Source organism: Scyliorhinus torazame, chromosome 11, assembly GCF_047496885.1.
Source record: "Scyliorhinus torazame isolate Kashiwa2021f chromosome 11, sScyTor2.1, whole genome shotgun sequence".
NCBI lineage: Eukaryota > Metazoa > Chordata > Chondrichthyes > Carcharhiniformes > Scyliorhinidae > Scyliorhinus > Scyliorhinus torazame.
Genome location: NC_092717.1, coordinates 172338389 through 172361707, shown reverse-complemented (window position 1 = coordinate 172361707; position 23319 = coordinate 172338389). Strand labels below are relative to the sequence as shown.

Genomic DNA, 23319 nt, shown 5'->3' with positions numbered 1-23319 from the left:
CCTTCATTTCAAACATACCAATATAGATCTATTATTCCCTTTCCACATCTACAGCAACACATTTTAAATTACACTTGATACTTTATGCAAATGGCTATCTGATTAGACACTGGCAGCGTGTGCTGATGTCTCCCAGGATTTCTGTAGAGTTTTGTTTACTAACCATCAAAGCAGTGCGAGAGAACGAAGATTACTGTGCAGCTTTGAAGGAGGATAGCTCGCTTACCATATTTTTCATTTTATAATTAGAAGTGTACAGTAGACCAGAATGCAGGATTTTCAGTGTACTTTGACTTTAAGTACAGTAAAATATTAGGTATCATTTTTTAATGTACTGTAGCAGATTGCTTAAAAAACTTCCCAATTATACAGTAAGGGAAATGGAGCTTAAAGCTGTGTTAGTGATCTGATATAAATTAATTCTGTCAAGCAGTGATGAGATTACATTTTGAGTAGTGTGACCAGCATTGGCCATAAAAGATGCCATCTGTGTGTTGCAGTTGGGACTTCCTGGAGGCCTTTGACAAAGTATATCAAAAGTGATCTCTTTATAAATTTAGATTAATAAAACTAAGGGTGAAGTTAAGATTTGGTAAATGAAAATTTTGTAATTGGCTGTAGGAAAGAAAGCATAAAGTTTAGAGAAGCTAGATACGGGGGTGGGAGGAGGTATTTATTGATTGACCCAGTGTATATAATGTAAATTGAGTAGGATGATGTCATGAATGAAAAAACAAGGAGGATAGTCAACTAAGGAGAGAGAAAACACTGGGATGATTCCCACTGACGCAGAAGTCCAAGGAGATATTTAACTGATGTTTTTAATGCTATGTAATTTTTGTTGTGTTGTAATGGGAATATTTCCTCTGGGAGCATAAAAGAATGAGGGGAGAAATGAAGAAAAATGCCTTTTGAGAATAGGTTACTTGAACTTGGAATACTTTGTCACAGGGAGTAACTGAGGCAGACAATAGTATCTTTTAAGAGAAAATTGGATAAATGTTTGAAGCAGAGGAAGATGCCATGTTAGGAGAGAGTAGGTGAAAAGAATTAGAGTAATGCTCAAAGATACATATCCAGACATTTATTCTTTTTGGAACTTGACAAGAGCTGGGGGCATTATCTGCCTGTTTCATTCTTCATGGTAATGCCTTGCTAACACATGAGCAACTTTTTCTTATGCAGCATAAATTGTTGCTCCTTTTGAAATGTGGTATTCTTGGGACAGCACTGATGAGTGCAAGATGAAAAGCTTCCATAGCATATCTATTTTTTTCAGCAATACCCATGTTCTGTACCATCAAAATAATTTGTTCTGGGTGGCTTCAGCAAAGGGATGATGGGCCGAATGGCCTCTGTCCTGGTTTATGGCACTATGGGTGCTCCTGGTACATGATCTGAAATCTCTTTTATTCCTGGTATAGAAGTATGAACTGATAATTAATTTTCAGTACAAGGTTGCTATATTTGGAGAAGAAGTCAAGTTGAGGGACGGGGGACCTCAGACTTAGTTGTCAGTTAAGATTTGTAAAGAAAGCTTCATAGCGTATGTACTTAGGATAACGATATGACATTCAACATGGACATATATAATCTACTGCATATATTTGAAATAAAAATAGAAAAAAATTGAGTAGAATAGACTTTCTTAGAGTTGCAAGAAATTTAAGATGATTTTATCATTCACGAAACCTAAACAGTGGGTCGTGGCAACAAGCAAGATAAGCTGGTTACTGGATGATGCTACCAGATTAGTTCCGCTGATTGTGGTAAAGTCGGTGGCACCTGGAATATTCTGTACATTCTTCTCTCCCAGAAGATTGAACAATGATGTGTGTGGCGGTAGGGATGTGGACACTGGTAGTCCGACAAGCTTGATGGACCAGTTTGGCTTTTATTTCCATGATTGTGTATGTTTGTATTCTGATTGTCTCAACCCAGAGGAAGGGCCAAGCAGAATGTAGAAGTGTTGTGGAGAAGCAAAAGAAAGAACCCTAATCTCTGCCGTTGGGTTGCTGAGGTATGAGGAACAACTGGGTAAAGTAGAATTCTTCTGTCCCCATAAAAGATTCATGAGCAGGAACCTTGTTGAGTATATCAATTATTTAACTGGGTAGAAATTAGACCCAGAATAACACATTCAGATATACCAGAAACCAGTAGGGCAAATAGGGCATATAGTCCTGTTGTGAAAGGTGAGGTTAAAATCGCTATAAAATGAAGAAAGGAAATCGAATTCACTGAAGTAACAGACTTATGCTAAGCCAATGGGAAAAATGATCCAATTATTTTAAATAATGAAAGTAGTCATTGGGGTGAACGAGATACAGTTATATAATACATAGAATATCTACAGTGTAGATGGAGGCCATTCAGCCCATCAAGTCTGCACCGACTCTCTGAAGGAACACTCTACCCAGGCCCACACTCTCGCCCCATCCCTGTAACCCCATCTAACCTTTGGACAATAACCATGGCCATCAACGTAACCTGCACATCTTTGGACTGTAGGAGGAAACCGGAGCACCCGGAGGAAACCCACACAGACACGGGGAGAAAGTGCAAACTCCACACAGTCACCCAAGGTTGGAATTGAACCTGGGTCTCTGACGCTGTGGGGAAGCAGTGCCAACCACTGCCACCATGCCATTATCTATTTTGAATTAGGATACAGGATAATAAATTAAGACTATCTTAAAATAATTAGCACTTAAGGACTGATACATACCTATAGTTAATTGTGGTGGAGTACACCTTTGCTGGTGAGTGCAACCTTTGGCTGACACACTGGCCAAGTTGCCTTGCTGCTAAGTCAATAAGTTAGAAATATTTGTATGCCTTCAGAGTGAAACTTCCTTTTACATAAGTTACAAAACTAAATATAAGTAGAAGAATGATGGGAGAGATTAGGAGAACATACTTTAAGGATTTGTAGGACATAAAAGGTCCTATCCAGAAAGAATCTACAGTAACCTTTTTTTCAAAAGGAATGGATAGGTATTGAAAAAAGGCACGAAAAGGCAGGGAAATGGGACTAAGGATAGCTCTGTCAGAGTGCTAGTACAGTGGCGATGGGCCAAATAGTCTCTCTCTGTAAAGCAATATAAATATATAAATTGTGGACTCAGTGTAAAATAATACGACTATTAATTACCCAAATTGGTTTAAAAGTAACATCCAGGGGTATGATGATGAAGTTTGAAAGTAAGTTAACATGATTCATCAAATTGTAAAGGCAAACAAACTTGGTACCAATGCTAGGGGAAGGTGAAAATAATTTGACAGGACCCTGTACATGGATTTAAATAAATAGGCCTATTTAGGTTGAATGATCTTTTTCTTGTTCTTGTCTCTTTGTGTTCCTTAATCTGAGGGAAATGGGGCGAAATTCTCCCCCAACGGTGGGATGCCCGCCGACTGGCGCCAAAGCCGGCGCCAATCAGACGGGCATCGCGCCGGCAAAAAGGTGCGGAAGTCTCCGCATCTTTGGCGGCCTAGCCCCAACATTGAGGGGCTAGGCCGACGCCGGAGGGATTTCCGCCCCGCCAGGTGGCGGAAATGGCGTTTGTTTCCCCGCCAGCTGGCGCGGAAATGCGGCGCATGCGCGGGAGCGTCAGCGGCCGCTGTCAGTTTCCCAGCGCATGCGCGGGAGCGTCAGCGGCCGCTGTCAGTTTCCCGCGCATGCGCAGTGGGGAGAGTCTCTTCCGTCTCCGCCATGGTGGAGGCCGTAGCGGAGGCGGAAGGGAAAGAGTGCCCCCACGGCACAGGCCCGCCCGCGGATCGGTGGGCTCCGATCGCGGGCCAGGCCACCGTGGGGGCACCCCCCGGGGTCAGATCGCCCCGCGCCCCCCCCCCCCCAGGACCCCGGAGCCCGCCCACGCCGCCTGGTCCCGCCGGTAAATACCAGGTTTGATTTACGTCGGCGGGACAGGCAATTCCTGGGCGGGACTTCGGCCCATTTGGGCCGGAGAATCCAGTGGGGGGTCCCGCCAACCGGCGCGGCCGGATTCCCGCCCCCGCCCAATCTCCGGGAGCGGAGACTTAGGCGGGGGCGGGGGCGGGGGCGGGATTCACGGCGGCCAACGGCCATTCTCCGACCCGGCGGGGGGTCGGAGAATGACGCCCAGGATCTGTGAGTTATTGGGAAATTACACATTTTTATTTTGTAGGATCCAGGGTTCATTTAAATGAACAAGATACAGGCCTTTATTGCTAAGCTAATGACACTGCCTGCTCTGACACTGCTCTGGTGCTTAGGAATGCTACAATTTTTATGCATGATATTTACTTGTCATTAAATTCAAAGTACTGAAATATTGCGCCGCTTTGCAGGGTAGTAAATTCACTCAACACACCTCTGACCATGTGAAAGTTTGAACTGTTGCTCAGGGTGTTGTGCCATCTCGCCTAAATGGAAAAGAAGAGCTTGTGACGTGTGAAAATTGTTCTTAAAATAAAAACAATGCTGTGTTTTTTTAATACGGTATTTTGTGTTAATGTATATATGGAGAATCAGGCTGATCTTAATACATTTGGAATGTATTTGGTAGATAGTCATGGGAAATTAAACATTTTATTTTGTGACTTGGTCTTAACCTGGAGCAGAGTGACAGATGTTTGGCTGACCCACATCACCCATTCACATTTAATGTTAGATGTTTGCCTGTTACTGGCAGGCTGACAGAACAGCATGTAGGCATGATTGGGTAATGACTACTGTAAAGGATTAATTATGTGAGTTGGCCTCAAGTGCTTTGTTTAGGTACAGCCCCAATGGAACATATGCAATCTCTTCATTTTCTTTGCCTATATGTAGTCATTACTAAATCTTTCGATGTGGCTCTCTGCTAGCTTTGAAATAACCAGGGTGTTGGAATGAAAATAAGAATTTTCTGAACAAGTTTTAAAAAAAAATTACAGTGATTGGAATAATTTTGTGTACATTATCATTTTGACAAATTGTACTTTAATTATAAACCTGTTCCTTTTGTTTATCCTCCTGTGAAACAACTTAAAATATGGAACAGGCTTTTGCACTTTGTACCTCAAAATAAACAATCCTCCTGTGAGATGGATCAATCTCTGATATAGCATACTGATATAGTTGCTGGTTGGGCAGAGGACCAAACTGCCACAAATACTGCACTTCATCACTGTGATAGTCATTATAAAGTTAGATTTCACGTACAACTAATCCACAAAACAATGCAAGCACGAATAAGCAAGTCTAAGTCCTGAACATATCCTAATTAAACCTGTCTATGGAATAACTTTTTATCTGTGTGGCATCATGGAATCCCTACAGTGTCGAAGGAGGCCATTCGACCCATCACGTCTGCACTGACTCTCTGAAAGAGCATTCTACCTCGGCCCATGCTCCGTCCTATGCGCATAACCCTACTAACCTTTTGGACTCGAAGGGGCAATTTAGCGTGGCCAATGCCTATAAACTGCACATCGTTGGACTGTGGGAGCAAACCGGAGCGCCCGGAGGAAACCCACGCAGACACGGGGAGAGTGTGTAAACTCCGCACACACAGTCGACCAAGGCTGGAATTGAACCCGGGTCCCTGGTGCTGTGAGGCAGCAGTGCTAACCACTGTGCCACCATACCGCCCCCGGTAGGTGGGATTAGAGTGGCAGACCTGATGGGCTGAATGGCCTCTTTCTCTGCTGTAAGTTCTCTATGGTTCTAAATTCAGACTTGCTAACAGAGGATGGAATTTTACACCACCCTATATCCTGCCAGCTTCCATCCCGGGGAGTAGGTTGGCAGGGGTGAGGGGTATAAAACTGACAGCCATGGTGACATTGGTGTGCCGATCATCTACCCATCTCTGCAGGTATTTTACTAGTAGCAGCATAAATGTGATATTCTAAGTGTAAAACCCCTGAAGAGTCATACGGACCTGAAAAGTTAACTCCACATGAAAAGCATCTCCACAGATGCTGCCAAACCGGCTGAGTTTATCCAACATTTTCTGTTTTTATTGCATAGTTCCAGCATCTGCAGTACTTTGCTTTACGTTATTCTAAGTTTGTTCTTTCTAAATAGGTGTATGTTTTCACTACTTACAGGGAGCTGATGAACACTTCCCCCTTTATTAGGCTGTGCCTGGTATCTGCAAGCACAGACATCTCAAAATTAAGCTTGTTCCTTTTATTGGATTGAAGATTTGCAGAGACTCGGAGCCCATTACATCAGACTCCTGATAAATCAACCAGCAAACTTTCCCATCTGGTCTTCTGTTTTATTGTGATTCAAATTCAACATTTTGTCAATCTATTCGTAAAGGATTTTTTCATTGTGGATTGCACTTCTTTACTTAGCTCTGCAGTGTCTACTTGCCAGATACATGCCTGAGCGACATACTGGGTTTCACTGTCTGAGGAAATGTGCGTAGGATAAACACGGACTGAAAATCAAGATCGAAATCGAGCTCAACGACGATTGTTCTTTCATTTATGCAAGTTTCAGATCCAGAAAAACAATCTATAGGCTCATGCCAAACAACTTAAACTTTTACTTGCATACCATAGAATCATAGAATTTACAGTGCAGAAGGAGGCCATTCGGCCCATCGAGTCTGCACCGGCTCTTGGAAAGAGCACCCTACCCAAGGTCAACACCGCCACCCTATCCCCATAACCCAGTAACCCCACCCAACACCAAGGGCAATTTTGGACACTAAGGGCAATTTATCATGGCCAATCCACCTAACCTGCACATCTTTGGACTGTGGGAGGAAACCGGAGCACCCGGAAGAAACCCACGCACACACGGGGAGGATGTGCAGACTCCGCACAGACAGTGACCCAAGCTGGAATCGAACCTGGGACCCTGGAGCTGTGAAGCAATTGTGCTATCCACAAGGCGACCGTGCTGCCGTGCTGTAATGAACATTAGTGTTTGGGATCGTGTCCTGACTCTAAAGGCCAGTGGATTATCAATTTTATGGCGATGGTCTAGGCAGGTCATGAAAATGGTGGCACAATGGTTAGCACTGCTGCCTCACAACGCCAGGGACTTGGATTCCTCAGGTAACCGTTTGTGTAGAGCTTGTACATTCTTCTTGTTCCCATGTGGGTTACCTCCGGGTGCTCCGGTTTGCTCCCACAGTCCAAATATGTGCAGGTTAGGTGGATAGGTATTTGCTAAATTGCCCTTAGGGTGGAGCTGCAGGAATAGGGTGGGAAATTGGGCCTAGGTAGGGTGGTCTATCGAAGGGCTGGTGCAGACTTGATGGGCTGAATGGCCCCCTTTTGCACTGTAGGGATTCTATGATTCTATGACAAGTTGACTACATTTGCTTATAATCCTTTCTGAAAGTTTTGGACGATAAGGACACATTGGAAAGATACTTGGAAACAAAGATTTAATCAATCTAGGATCAAATAACAGACTTCTGGGAAGAAATGGCACTTATCAGTATCATACGTCAAGATGGTCAACACTTTGAGCTATAATACTCTGAAGTTGCAAAAGAAAAAGGGGAGGAAAAACTGTCACCCAAATTGTAAGAGCACACTTTAATTTGCGCTAAATGTTGATGCATCTGCCTTTTACATATTGAGCCATATATATATTCATCAGAGCAGATACGATATGCCAGAGTTTTTCAAACTGAAGGTTGCGACCTGCGGAGGGGTCGTGGGAGGGTCGCGTGCAATCAGCCGAGGCGTTCCGATTCCGGGAGGAACGCCCAACAGCTGCTTGTAAAAATGCCAGCTGCGACCGACTTTCGAGATTGCCGCCCATCCTGCACATATGTGCCCCCTCAGCCGGATCTGGCAGAGCGCAGACCCAGAGTCAGCGCGCTGTCCCAGCGCCGTTTTTTTTAAGCAAACGACGAATCTCCCCACCGGAAGCGGCAGTAGAGAGCTGGTCACGCTGACGCCATGTGTTCTGGGCGCAAAATCACGAGCAGAGATTCCTCCATTGTGTAGCTGCCGGCACTGAAGAATTGCAAATGGATCATTTTGTAATAAGGAAGAGAGAGCCAGAGACACAAACAAGCCAGGATCTCGCAACTAAATCTGCTGGAGAGAGCTGGACAGGAGCGTCCACAGCAGAACATAGCTGTGCTGGTGTGAGCTCCAGGGCCTCTGATGAACAGCCCCTTAAGAAGAAGCTGAAATCAGGAACAACCAGTAAAACGATGATTATTTTTGAGGTGTGGCTTTATTAATTGTGCCACTGCAAATCAGGATGCCAAGCCCATGTGTGTTATATGCAGAAAAGTGCTGGCAAATTAAAGTTTAAAACCCTCAAAACTTCAAAGGCATTTGAAGACGCAACATGACAAGCTCAAGGACAAACTTAATGTTTTTCAAAGGATGCAGCGAGAACTTAAATCGCCAGCTAAAGTCGTCAGCAGAAATGTTACGTTGAATAACAAAGTACAATTAGCCTCTTATATGGTACTTACCGTGTAGCAAAAGATAAATGCCGCACACTGTAGCAGAGAGATTAATCCTTCCTGCAAAAATAGACATAATTCGTACAGTCCCAATGACCACAACATGGTACAATTTATGTTAGTTATGGACAAAGAAATGGACCAGTTGTAAAGAAAGGTTATGGATTGGGGAGAGTAGATTTTGGTAAATCTACCTGAGGAAGGAGCAGCGCTCCGAAAGCTAGTGACATCGAAACAAACCTGTTGGACTTTAACCTGGTGTTGTAAGACTTCGTACTTGGTAAAATAAGGCAGGATCTGGCCAAGGTAGACTGGAAGGAGTTACTTGTGGGGTAATCTACAGAAGAGCAAGGGGGCATTCAAAAAGGAAATGAATGCCCAACGGTTCACTCTAGGGTAATAGGAAGGAGTAACAATCCCAGAAAAGGATTCCAGTAGATTTTTCAAGCATGATTTCCCTTTCGTACATCCATGCTGACTTTTTCTGATTATACCACTGCTATCCAAATGTTGTGCTTTGAAATTCTTGATAATGAACTCTAGCAACTTCCCTACTACAGACATTAGGCTCACTGGTCTATAGTTCCCTGTTTTCTCTCTGCCTCCCTTTTTGAATAGCGGGTTTACATTAGCTATCCTCAATCTCTTGGAACCTTTCCAGAGTCCAAAGAATCTTGGAAAATGACTACCAATGGATCTACTGTTTTTAGGCCACTTCCTTAAGTATTCTGGGATGAAGATTATCAGGACCTGGAGGTTTGTCCACCTTCATTCCCATTCATTTCCCCAAAATTATTTATTTACTCATACTGATTTCCTTCAGCTCCTCACTGAAACTTGTGTTTCTCAGAACTTCCAGTACATTATTCATGTCTTCCTTTCTGAAGACATAACCAATGTATGAATTTAGTTCCTCAGCCATTTCTTTGTTCCCTGTTATAAATTCCTCAGTTTCTTACTGTAAGGGGCCTATATTTGTTTCTGTCAATCTTTTTCTCTTTACATACCTGTAGAAACTTTTACAGTCAGTTTTTATGTTCCCGTTAGCTTACTTTCATATTGTATTTTCCCTTTAATCAGTCCCTTGGTTCACCCTCACTGAATGTTAAACTAGTCCCAGTCCTTCAGGTCTATTGCTTTTTCTTGCTGATTTATATGCCTCTTCTTTGAATCTATTGCTATCTCTAATTTCCCTTGTAAACCATGGTTTGGCCATCGTTACCTTTCTACTCTTGTGCCAACTAGGAATAAACAACTTTTGGAGTTCACCTATTCGTTCTCTGAAGGCCTGCCATTGTCTGTCCACTGTCCTTGCAGTAATGTTCTCAGTCCATCATAGCCAGCTCATGCCTCATACCATCATAGTTACCTTTATTAAGTTCAGGACCCTGGTCTCAGAATCAATTACCTCACTATCCACCTCAAAGAATTCTGTCATATTGTGGTCACTCATCCCCAAGGGTTCTCTCACAACCAGAATGCCAACTAACCCTTTGCCATTGCACAACACCCAGCCCAAAATGTCCGTGTCATAATATACACCAGTATATCATGGTGCAGACACACACCGATGGACACACAGTGGGACCAATCAACATACACAAAACTGCAGCCAATCACCAGTGAGAGCACACACACTATAAAGACAGGGGACAGAGTTCCCGTTCATTCGAGTAGCAGCTAGCTAGGAGCACAGAGCTCACAACCTGCAACACAGACATTCACCATGTGCTGAGTGCATCAACTGGTTAGGACAAGGCAAAGGTCTTTAGTTAAAGCTGGTATCGTATTTACCCACAGTTCAAGTATGTTTAAATAGTTAACTTTTTAATAAAATTGTGTTGCACTACTTCAAGTGTTGGTGACCTGTATGTGATCCAGAACACCCAGCACATCAGTCCTGTTCCTTGTTGGTTCGTCAATGTATTGGTCCAGAAAATCCACTCCAGAATTCCTCCTCTATTATACTGTGACTAATCTGGCTCACCCAATCTCTACGCAGATTAAAGTCATTCGTAATCACAGATGCAACTTTTTGGGATTGCGGCAAGTTATCCTGCTTTTCAGTGGTGCAGAGGCAAAAATAATTGTTCAACGTGTCTATCATTTCCCCATTATTAGTGACAATACCTCCATTTTCAGCTTTTAGCCACCCACTTTCCCTTTACATAAATATAAAATTTCTTATTGATTCTCATATCCCTTGCAAGTTTCCTTTCATAATCTCTTTACAGTAGCTCTTATAAGCTGCTTTGTGACGCTTTGTTGGTCTTTGTATCTATCCCATTCGTCCGGATCTGTGTTATGTTTTGCATTTTTGTGAGCCTTTTTTTATGCTGCCCGAACCTCTTTAGTTGTGCATAGCTGTTTTGTTTTTTTTGTGAAATGGAGCCTTTTCCTCTCAGGGGTATATACTCTCTCTGTATTTCATTAAATATTTCTTTAAACATTCCCTACTGGTCTCCAGTCGTTAGACCCACTAACAGAGCTTCCCAGTTTACCGTGGGCAGTCTCTGTCTCATCCCGTTAAAGTCACCCTTACCCAAGTCTAAAATTATAGTCACTGAATCGTGCTTTTCACTTTCAAGGGCTACCCTGAGTTCAGTCATGTGATCACTATTTGATAAATGTTCGCACGCAGTTAGGCTACTAATTAAATTTAGCTCATTACTAAATCTAATATTGCCTGCCCCCTTGTTATACTTAGAACACATTGCTGCAGGAAACTATCCTGGACACATTAGAGAAATTAACTATCTGTCTGACAGGTGCTTGGCTGTTTCTCCCAATCCCAGTGGAAGTTAAAATCCCCCATTAATACTACTTTGCCTTTGCTACACACTTGCCTAATTTCTGCATTTATATAATCTAACACCTCAAAACTGCCACCAGGGGATACACAACACCCACTGCAACTTCAGATCCTCTTTTGTTCTCATTTCAACCCATATGGTCTCCACTGGATGCTTTCCCCTCATTATATCCTTCCTCATCATTGAGGTGACAGTATTTCTAATCAGTAAGGCCACGTCACCCCCTCTGCCATCTTCCATATCCCTCTTATAAACTTTATAACCAGCTATATTTAATTCCCAGTCCTGACCATCCCGCAGCTATGTCTCCCTAATAACTACTACATCATAATCTTCAATTTGCATTTGCACCTGCAGCTCATCTAGTTTATTCCTTACAAACCGTCCATTCGTTCATAGAATTCGTAACTGGGCTATACCCCATGACCTGTCCCTCAGCACTGATGCTTTATTGCTTGTTTATTATTTTTCTCTTTTGGTTTAACCAGTGTAATTCTTGTAATTTTGTCATTAGCTGCAGTTCCTGAAGTTGGGTTCCTGACTATTTCTTTACTCTCTGCCCTTGTTTTGGGAACTTTATTGGCTTTCCCTAAGGGCTCTCCCTCCCAATTTGCTAGTCCTTGTGACCACACTATTTATCCTTTCCACTAGGAATCTGGGGCGTCATTCTCCGACCCCCGCTGGGTCGGAGAATGGCCGTTGGCCGCCGTGAATCCCGCCCCCACCTCCGCCGAAGTCTCCGGTACCGGAGATTGGGCGGGGGCGGGAATCGGGCCGCGCCGGTTGGCAGGACCCCCCGCTCAATTCTCCAATTCTCCGGCCCGGATGGGCCGAAGTCCCGCCCAGAAATTGCCTGACCTGCCGGCGTAAATCAAAGCTGGTATTTACCGGCGGGTCCAGGCGGCGGGGGCGGGCTCCGGGGTCCTGGGGGGGGGGGCGTGGGGCGATCTGATCCCGGGGGGTGCCCCCACGGTGGTCTGGCCAGCGATCGGGGCCCACCGATCCGCGGGCGGGCCTGTGCCGTGGGGGCACTCTTTCCCTTCCGCCTCCGCCACGGTCTCCACCATGGCGGAGGCGGAAGAGACTCTCCCTACTGCGCATGCGCGGGAAACTGTCGGCGGCCGCTGACGCTCCCGCGCATGCGCCGCATTTCCGCGCCAGCTGGCGGGGCACCAAACGCCATTTCCGCCAGCTGGCGGGACAACAAACGCCATTTCCGCCAGCTGGCGGGGCGGAAATCCCTCCGGCGCCGGCCTAGCCCCTCAATGTTGGGGCTCAGCCCCCAAAGATGCGGAGCATTCCGCACCTTTGGGGCGGCGCGTTGCCCGTCTGATTGGCGCCGTTTTTGGCGCCAGTCGGCGGACATCGCGCAGTTGGGGGAGAATTTCGCCCCTGATCCCAGATCGCTTCAGGTGGAGACTGTCGCAATGTTCCAGATCTCTCCTTTTCCAATATGGATGTCAGTGCCCCATGAAATGGATCCCTTTTTTCCCGCACGCAACCTGGAACTTCCAGTGTGCCCAAATGGCACTGCCAGGGATGCCCAGCTGGTATGTGGTGGGGTGCGGGCTCAAGGTGAGTTGGAGCTTTGGGGGTGTCCAGGTTTTGCATCAGGGGAGGGGAGGTTCGAGAGATGAGGGCGCCATTTAAAATTTCCCACACCATGGGCGAGATTCTCCGACCCCCCGCCAGGTCGGAGAATCGCCGGGGGCTGGCGTGAATCCCGCCCCCGCCGGTTGCCGAAGTCTCCGGCACCGGATATTCTGCGGGGGCAGGAACCGCCGCGCCGGTTGGCGGGCCCCCCCGCGCGATTCTCCGGCCCGGATGGGCTGAAGTCCCGCCGCTAAAATGCCTGTCATAGATTTCATAGAATTTACAGTGCAGAAGGAGGCCATTCGGCCCATCGAGTCTGCACCGGCTCTTGGAAAGAGCACCCTACCCAAGGTCAACCGTTGTCCCGCAGGCGTAAATTAAACCACCTACCTTACCGGCGGGACAAGGCGGCGCGGGCGAGCTCCGGGGTCCTGGGGGGGGCACGGGGCGATCTGGCCCCGGGGGTGCCCCCACGGTGGCCTGGCCCGTGATCGGGGCCCACCGATCCGCGGGCGGGCCTGTGCCGCGGGGGCACTCTTTCCCTTCCGCCTCCGCCACGGTCTCCACCATGGCGGAGGCAGAAGAGACTCCCTCCACTGCGCATGCGTGGGAAGCTGTCAGTGGCTGCTGACGCTCCCGCGCATGCGCCGCCCGGAGATGTCATTTCCGCGCCAGCTGGTGGGGCACCAAAGGCCTTTTCCGCCAGCTGGCGGGGCGGAAATTCGTCCGGCGCCGACCTAGCCCCTCAATGTTGGGGCTCGGCCCCCAAAGATGCGCGATGCCTGTCTGATTTGCGCCGTTTTGGGCGCCAGTCGGCGGACATCGTGCCGTTTCCGGAGAATTTCGCCCCATGTGTTTACTTCCCTAATTCTCCATCCTCGCGAGCAGCAGGAGCGGGGCAGGCTAGCAACACAGAATCCCAGCCTATGTTACTGAAAAATTAATGTTTAGTCATGTATTTTTTTCACTAATGTTGTGGGTTAGTAATGTTGTATCACTTATAGGGTGCAATCTAACCAAAATAAAACCGAGACCATTCTGGGCAAGATTAGCAGGGTCGTTCCTGGCGCTAACGACCCTGCTATCTAACAGCACTCTGTTTTCATGCCCCGAAGGGGAACGCTCCCCGAGGCCGCAATTCGCATCATTTCCTGAGCTACAACAAGTGGAGCTTCTCAGTGCAGGAAGAGATCGGGACGCCATTTTTAAATAGCACCCTCATCTCTCAAACCTCCCCTCCCCTGATGCAAACCCTGGACCACCCCAAAGCTCCAACTTACCTTGAGCCCGCACCCCACCACATACCAGCTGGGCATCCCTGGCAGTGCCATCTGGGCACCCTGGAAGTTCCGGGTTGGCACCTGGGTGGCAATGACAGGGTGCCAAGGTGGCACTGACAGGGTGCCATGATGGCACTGCCAGGGGTCAGGCTGGCAGTGCCAAGGTGTTCAGGTGGCACCAACAGTGCCAGTGTGCCACCGTGCCTGGAGGCCAACCATCTGGGGCGTCCAATGACCTGGGAGACCCCCTCAGATACTGTTCTGCCTGGTCCCCATTTGTGGGCACAGTATGAAGTCTTACAACCCCAGGTTAAAGTCCAACAGGTTTGTTTCAATCACTAGCTTTTGGAGTGCAGCTCCTTCATCAGGTTTGTGGGGACCAGTATTGAACAGTGGGTCTCCTTGGTGACGCAATCAATGCCGGGCGGCCGATCAATCCGGCCGATCAGTCTGGCGCAGCACGGCTGAGTGGGTTCTTAAACTCACTTAGCTGTGTGAGACTGGGTCCCACTCATTGGGAGTGGGACCCAGATTGTGACGCTAGATCTTGTGAGACTAACAGTCATTGGGAATCCTGGAAAGTGACGAGTCTCTACCAGTGACCCGGGATTTACCGGCTGGGTTCCGTCCCGATTCCCAACGAGGGAGGAAGGGAAGGAGAGGAGCTGCAAATGGGAGGTTTTGGGACGGAAGTGACGAGTCTCTACCAGTGAAAGAGAGTATCGGCTGGGGGTGGTAAGAGAGGTTGCTTTAAAATGGTGGCAATCGCTCCCCGTGTTTGCGTTGGTTTCGCCCCCACAACCAAAGGATGTGCAGGCTAGGTGGATTGGCCACGCTATATTGCCCCTTAATTGGAAAATATAAATTGGGTACTCTAAATTCATTTAATGATGCCAATCGGTCACACATGCTCCATCAGCCCCGGTGAGAAATGATGCTAAAGCGAATGTTCGCAGACCGGCCCTATTTTTCCATGATGGTAAAGTGAAAAAACGTAGAATTAGGCAACTTAAAATGGGAACTTACTGTATATATTTATACCACACCTTTAACATCGTAAAATATCCCAAGAGCATGAGTGAATAAAGCTTGATAGAGCCACATGAGATAGTACAGCAGATCACCAAAATCCTGGCTAAAGAGTTTTTAAAGAATGTCTGCAAAGAGGAAAGAGAAAGGGGCAAAGAGGAGAGAGAGAGGGGCGAAGAGGAGAGAGAGAGGGGCGAAGAGGCGAGAGGAGCGAAGAGGTTTAGGGAGGGAATTCCAGACCTGGGGCCGAGGCAACTGTAGGCACAACTGCCAATGGTGGAGTAATTAAAATTAGAGCTAGGCAAGAGCACAGATTTGGAGCGGTGCTGAGAGCTTGATGAGGTGACAGAGTTAGGGAGGATTTTGAAAGCAAGATAGAGAATCTTTAAATCAATAGTGCCAGAAGACAAGCCAGATTTGGTCACCGCGTGAATCGGACCTGGTGTGGGCAACACAGATTTAGGTGAGCTTATGTTTGTGGAGGCTGTAAAATAGGCGCCAGGAGAGTATTCAGATAGTCATCACCAGTTTTAATAAAAGCAAGGATGAGAGTTTCAGCAGCGGATGAGTTGAGGCAGAGGTGGAGATGGACAATGTTGGGGAAGTGGAAGCAGGCATTTTTTGTGAGGTCACCAATACATGGTCAGAAGCTCATCAAATACGACACCAAGGTTGCCAACAAAATCTACCCCACAGACTAGTCAAGAAACAGCCTGACTTTGTCATACTAAGATTCGGCCTTAGCCAGAGAGAAGGATGGAAAATCAGTGACTCGGGAATGGAGTTTGTATTGGGAACTATGGACAATAGCTCCTGTTTGACCTTCTATAAACTTGAACTCGTCTCTGCTTCCCGCCCTTACCATAATTTGTACCAAATCCGTTTACCGATCATTCTGTGCTCACTGACCTGGATTGACAATCCATCTGGCAATGCCTTCATTTTAAAATTATCATGTTTTCAAATCTCTCCATAGCCTCGCCATCTCTGTGAACCACCAATATTGGAGAAACCTTTTACTAACTCAATACTGAATGTCAGACAAACAATGTGACAAATTAGAGCTGGTGTAGGTGAGGAAGATCTGAACCTCGGGTAATGAAACAATCCATTCCCTCATGCACCAAGACCAGGACAACAAACAAGCTTTAACTGAGAAGTAGCAAGTAGCTTTTGTGCCTTACATGTGTGATACCATAGCCATCTCCAGCAAGGTAGAATGTAACTATCTCCCCTTGACAATTAGTGGCTATAATTGAATCAGCTACCATGACCACTGACTAGATATTTTGACTGGTGCATCCATACAACTACTGTGACTATGAGAGTAGATCAGAGGTTCCAAATTCTGTGGCGAGGAACCTACTCCCAACTCCTCAAAGCCTCACTACCTCCAACAAGGCACAGATCAGTTGTGTGATGGAATACTCTTCACTTACTTGGATGAGTGCAGATCAAGCAACACTCAGGAAGCTCAGCATCATCCAGGATAAAGCAGCCCGCTGGATTAGAAACCAACCACTCCTTGTACCATGCAGTCCTTCCACCACCAGCAGATTATGGCTGCAGTGTCTACCATTCACAAGAGGCATTGTAACAACTCTCCAATTATTCTTCAACTGCACTTCTCAAATTAGCGATCTCTATCTTGAAGGACGAGTTCAGCAGGTGCTTAGGAGTACCACGATTTACAGTTACCTCCATGTTACTGGGTCAATATCCTGGACTTCCTTATCTAACATCATTATGGGAGCACCTTAACATCGACTGCAGCCACCTAAGGACAATTATGGATGGGTAGTAAATGGTGGCCTTGATAGCAGCACCCACATCCCATAGATCAATCAAAAATGTTTATAAAGAAGAATTGGGTCCCACCTGGATTATTGCAAAATACGGAGATGACCATCTTCAGGTTCCCTTGCAAAATGTTTATAATTCGTCAATTCACTCAATAGAGTTGTGAGTCAACAGATTAATTATTTATATTCATGATTCAAACATTTGAAGTATATTTTTGAAAATATCTCCTGATCACAATCTTCTTAATTTGTAGATATTCTGTTGCAACATTGAAAATGGGAAGGAAAGATGCCAGTGCCTCTAAAATCCCAATCGACCACTACCGGAAACAAATAGGTATTATTTTTAATCCTTTGAATGTTATATTTTATTGCAGATTGTGAAATAATTATGTAAGTTATAACTACTAATTTTATAAAAACAACATTTTCTGTAAGAAAAGGCAAGGCATTTTTTTCATATTTATTTGAAATATTATTTTGTAACATTTAAAAACTTTAGATCAGGCTTCATTTGGACTAGCTGCCTTACAGTTTATGTTTACACTTTGCGGGAGGTGTGGCATTGAGCTAGTGTCACTGGACCAAAGGCCAGTGTCTGGGCATATGGGACGGGATTCTGCAGCCCCCCAGCCGCATATTTCATGGTGGCGCACTGTTCGCTGTCAACGGGATTCGCTGCTCCTGCTGCTTGTCAATGGAATTTCCCATTGACGCCACCCCACGGCGCCGGGAAACCCGCAGGAGCGGGGGGGGGGGGTGCTGCCGGTTAGAAAAGAGAATTTCGGCCATGGTTTCAGATCCCACCATGGCAGCTGGCTGAATTTAGATTCAATTAACTAATGAAAAGGGAATTAAAAATGAGACCCAGTAATTCTGACCATGAAATTGTCGTAAAAACTCATCTGGATCACTATTGTCCTTTAGGGAAGGAAACCTGCTGTCCTGACCTGCTCTCGCCTAGATGTGACTCCAGACCCACAGGAATGTGGTTGAGTTTTAAGTACCCTCTGAAATCGCCCAGTGAGCTACTTGGATGTACTAAACCACAAAAAAGGAATGAAACCAGACAGACCGCTCAGCATCAGGCTAGACACCAGAAATAACAATGGCTCAACTGCCCTCTTGACCTTGCAAAGTCCTCCTTCCTAAGATATAGGGGCTTGTGCCAAAATCTACCTCACAGACTAGTCAAGCAACAGCCTGACATAGTCATACTAAATGAAACATATCTTACAGATAATGTCCTGGACATCACCATCCCTGGATATATCCTGTTCCATCACAGGATAGACGTATAGGCACAATACAGAGTTGCAAGGGAGTTGTCCTGGGGTCCTTAACATTAGTTCCGGACTCCCATGATGTCTCATGCCATCAGGTTGAACGTGGGCAAGGAAATGTCCAGCTGATTACCACCTTTAGTGCTTCATCCAAGTGGTGTTCAACATGGAGAAGTACAGATGCATTGATTCACCAGCTGAGGGGGTGCAACAGGACCCAGACAATACTCAGGCTTGGGCTGACAAGTGGCAAGTAATAATTGCACCACAAGTGCCAGGCAATGACCATTTCCATCAAGAGAAAATCTAACCCTTAACATTTTCAGTGGTATTACTGAATTCATCGCTATCAACATCCTGAGGGTTACCATTGATCAGAAACTTCGCTGGATCATTTGTATAAACACTGTGGCAGCAAGAGCAGGTTAGAGGTTGAGAATTCTGTGGACAGCAACTCACCTCTGGCTCCCCAATGATTGTTCAGTGTCTGCAAAGGCAAAATCAGGAATAAGATACAATGCACTACACTTGCTTAGATGACTGCAGCTCCAATAACACTCAAGAAGATCAACAATATCCAGGACACAGCATCCTGCTTGATTCGCACCCCAGTGTACAATGGCATTATTGTGTACCACATACAAGATGCGCTGTGGCAACTCACCTTTGATAGCATTTTCCAAACGCGTGACCGCTACCACCCAAAAGGGCATGGGAACACTACCACTTGAAAGTTTGCTTCCGAGCCACATGTCATTCTGGCTTGCAGCAATTTTGTTGTTCCTTCAATGTGTTGAAATCCTGGAATTCCCTTCCTAACAGCATTGGGGGTGTACTTGCACCACATCGACTGTAGCAGTTCAAGATGGTGGCTCACCACCACATCCTTGAGGACAATTGGGAATGGGCAACAAATGCTGACCTAGCCAATGGCGCCCACATCCTGTGAAAGGATTTTTAAAATTACTGGCGATCTGGGCACAAATTCTGCCCAAAATTGCATTCTTTTTGAGAAGCGCCTTTTTTCCCATCAAGTTTTACTCAAACTAATTTGCATGTCAACAAACATAAAATCTGCCATATACCAGTATAGTCAGACAGAAGTTTACAACATATTTTTCAAGCAAAGGTTTTATGAGAACATTTACCTTTGATATATTCAAAAATGGTAACTTGATGCAGTTGAATTAAAACAGCTGAAAATTGATTTATCTCAAAAAACATATCAATCAGTGACTAGTCCATCACTTGTGAGTAACTCATTCTAATTAACTAAAAATAACCAAAGCTATACAGATCCATTTGCTAGTTCGTCCTCGAGCTTTTATGTGGACCACTGCCTGATGGTCTTGTGGCCAACATTTTCCATGAGAGAGAGGTAGTATGACGTGATCCAACTGCCTGCAGCATTGTGCAGCAACATGGCCAGACGTAATTTTTGCAACAACGAGGGCAAATAGAACCTCAGCACATAGTGTTATTTGGTATTTGCGTTCCAAAGGTCCATGCAAAGCTTGATACCATCGTGCATAAAGTAGACCATCGGGATGAGGACAGAATTGGCTATATTTTTCCCCTTTTTATCTAGAGATTTGAGGGCAATCTGTGGTCTCTCTATTGAAACCATAAGCTTCATAGGATGAGCTTCAGAACTTTGGCTTTCACAGGACCTTCAATTGCCTTAATAATAGCTTGTGCCCTCCAACCAATGGCCTTCAAAAATGGCCCCGAAGTGGGACCATACGGGCCTGTCTGCCCGCGGTTCCGCTTTTGCAGCTGTTTTAAAAATCAGTCCAACGTTTGAGGTCAGTGACTCTTCATTGGAACTGATGATGCTTAGAGATGTAACAATTTTTAAGCAAGGCACAAACTCGCAAGGGCCAATCGGTTAAAGAACAAAAAGATATGTGACAGGGTAGAAGGCAGGAGAGATTAATGACAAAATGGATAATAGTGAGAAGCAAAAAGAGACGGTATGGAACATACAGAAAAACAAAAAAGGTGTCAAGAAGAGGTCTAAATGGGGAACGTACGACTGCCACCAACAGCTGCCATCTAACAAAAGGTGCAGAGATTGCGATTGGCAATTGTTGAATTTGGTGTTGAGTTCAGAAGAGTGCAAAGTGAACATTCTGTGGAGGCTGAGAATGAGACCACATGCTTCTGTCACCAAGTTTTGTGCCCATCCCCATTGCGTTGCAGAAAAGGCAGCACTTTATTCTAAAAGCTTGGCTTTACTAACTGGCGGCATTGCCATCTGGTGTGAAGTTATACCATGATTACTGGCAGTGGATACAATTGTGCAGATCACCATGCTGTTGTTTCTCTATGAAGGCAACGGTTCTCAATTAATAACTATCTTCCTTGGTAAGTAGGATCTCTTTGCCACCTATGTCCAATGCCACATTAAGCCCTCTCACTCGTAACATTGACTTGCTGTCTGTTTTTCCTCGTAACATTGACTTGCTGTCTGTTTTTCTGATGAGTCTGGGGTTCTTCCAACTTGGTTTAAATCTCTAAGCAGATGGAGTCGACGTAGCTAGATTAGCAGTGCAAAACTCATAATTCTTTTTACTGGTAAGCTATGAGCTTTCATCTGGTTCAATTCCAGCATTATCCTTGGGATTTCTAAAACTTGGCTGTTGATTACCTGTATTTAAGGGTATCTGAGCTCGGATAGGTCGGAAATGACCCTACAGTGAGAGAATGTGCACTTCACATCTGGCGAACAGAAACTTCAGTCACATAAACTTCTCAATAGTTTAACTTGGATACACTTGAGCACAGCTTGGTTTCCCAGCATTTCGTCCTTTCTGACATTCCAACTAGTGCCCTTTCTCAATTTCAGCTTGTTCATAATACAGCTGCCCAAATTCTACCAATTTTGCCCATCTCTCCCTCACTGATTTATATTGCCTCCGTGTCTCCCAACAGAATTGAGTTTAAATCCTTGTCCTCATTCTCTGCTTCACAGATTGTGAATGCAAAAGCTTATGGAGGATCAAACCTGCACCATGCGTGTTTGCAGTGCAATGTCTCATGTCTCCACTTAACATCTGTTCACTTTGTTGATAATGATTATGTTTATTTGGATTGGATTGGATTTGCTTATTGTCACGTGTACCGAGGTACAGTGAAAAGTATTCTTCTGCGAGCAGCTCAACAGATCATTAAGTGCATGGGAAGAAAAGGGAAGAAAAGAAAATACATAATAGGGCGACACAAGGTGTACAATGTAACTACATAAGCACTGGCATTGGATGAAGCATACAGGGTGTAGTGTTAATGAGGTCAGTCCATAAGGGTCATTTAGAGTCTGGTAACAGTGGGGAAGAAGCTGTTTTTGAGACTGTTCGTGCAAACATTTTTATATTTGTGTGTGCTCATGTGCAAACAAAAGATTGTTTCAGTACATCCTCTGCTATGCTGCCATACCAAGGGGAATATACTGGCATGGATTGAGAACTGGTTAACAGACAGGAAACAGAGACTAGGAATAAATGGGCCATTCAAAGGTTGGCAGTCTGACTAGTTGAGCACCGCAAGAATCAGTGCTTGGACCCAAAGGGTGTCATTCATGAGTCACTGAAAGCTAACATGCAGGTACAGCAAACAATTCAGAAGGCAATAGGCATATTGGCCTTTATTACAAGAAGATTTGAGTGTCGGATAGAAATGCTTTACATAGATACAAAGAAGATAGGAGCAGGAGGAGGCCTTTTGGCCCTTCAAGCCTGCTCCGCCATTCATCACGATCATGGCTGATCATCCAACTCAATAGCCTAATCCTGCTTTCTCCCCATAGCCTTTGATCCCAGTCTCCCCAAGTGCTATATCCATCCGCCTCTGGAATGTATTCAAAGTTTTAGCATCAACTACTTCCTGTGGTAACGAATTCCACAGGCTCACCACTCTTTGTGTGAAGAAGTGTCTCCTTATCTCTGTCCGAAATGGTTTACCCTGAATCCTCAGGCTGTGACCCCTGTTTCTGGACACACCCATCATTGGTAACATCCTCCCTGTATCAATCCTGTCGCGTCCAGTTAGAATTTTATAAGTCTCTATGAGATCCCCCCTCATTCTTCTGAACTCCAGCGAGAACAATCCCAACCTAGTCAATCTCTCCTCATATGACAGTCCCGCTATCCCTGGAATCAGTCTGGTAAATCTTCGCTGCACTCCTTCGAGAGCAAGAACATCCTTCCTCAGAGAAGGAGACCAAAACAGCACACAATACTCCCAAGTGTGGCCTCACCCAGGCACTGTACAATTGCACAGCAGTGTATCCCTGCTTCTATACTCAACCTCTTGCAATGAAGGCCAACATACCATTAGCCTTCTTTACCGCCTGCTGCACCTGCATGCTTACCTTCAGCGAATGGTGCACAAGGACACCTTGGTTCCGCTGCACACTCCCCTTTTCCAATTTACAACCATTCAGGCAGTAATCTGCCTTCCTGTTTTTGCTTACAAAATGAATAACCTCACACTTATCCAAATTGTACTGCATCTGCCATTGGTTTTCCCACTCGCCCATCCTGTCCAGATCTTGCTGTAGGATCCCTGCATCCTTGTCACAATTCACCCTCCCTTTGCAAATAATTATATTGCAAAATTAGACAAAGCCGAAGTGAAACCTCACCTGGAATATTGTCTGCAGTTTTGCTCCCCTTATCGATTGAATCCATAGAATCCCTACAATGCAGATTCGGCCCATCGAGTCTGCACCGATCTTCCGAAAGAGCACTCTACCTAGGCCCACTCTCCCTTCACATCCCAGTAACTCTGCACATTGATCATGGCCAATCCACCTAGCCTGCACATCTTTGGACTGTGGGAGGAAACCCATGCAGACACGGGGGAATGTACAAATTCCACACATACAGTCACCCAAGGCCAGAATCTAACCTGGCACCCTGGTGCTATGAGGAACAGTGCTAACCACTGTGCCACCATTCCACCCTCCTAAGGAAAGATATACTTGTCATAGAGGAAGTGCAACAAATATTCAGTAAATTAATTCCATGGAAGGAGAGATTGTCCAATGAGGATTGATTAAATAGCCTTTATTCTTTGGCGTTTAAAAGATTAAGAGGTGA

General features: G+C 45.5%; 1 protein-coding gene across 11 annotated transcripts in view; it reads left to right on the top strand.

The window, feature by feature from the left end:
• The window catches only part of triqk (triple QxxK/R motif containing), a 150266-nt gene that overhangs the window by 40306 nt on the left and 86641 nt on the right, over positions 1-23319 (top strand). For all 11 annotated transcript variants that reach the window (XM_072468014.1, XM_072468008.1, XM_072468013.1 and 8 more), the window contains one exon: positions 17192-17274. In XM_072468014.1, coding sequence (XP_072324115.1) covers positions 17214-17274 — 61 coding nt within the window. In that variant the 5' untranslated portion in view covers positions 17192-17213. The remainder of the gene's footprint in view (positions 1-17191; positions 17275-23319) is intronic.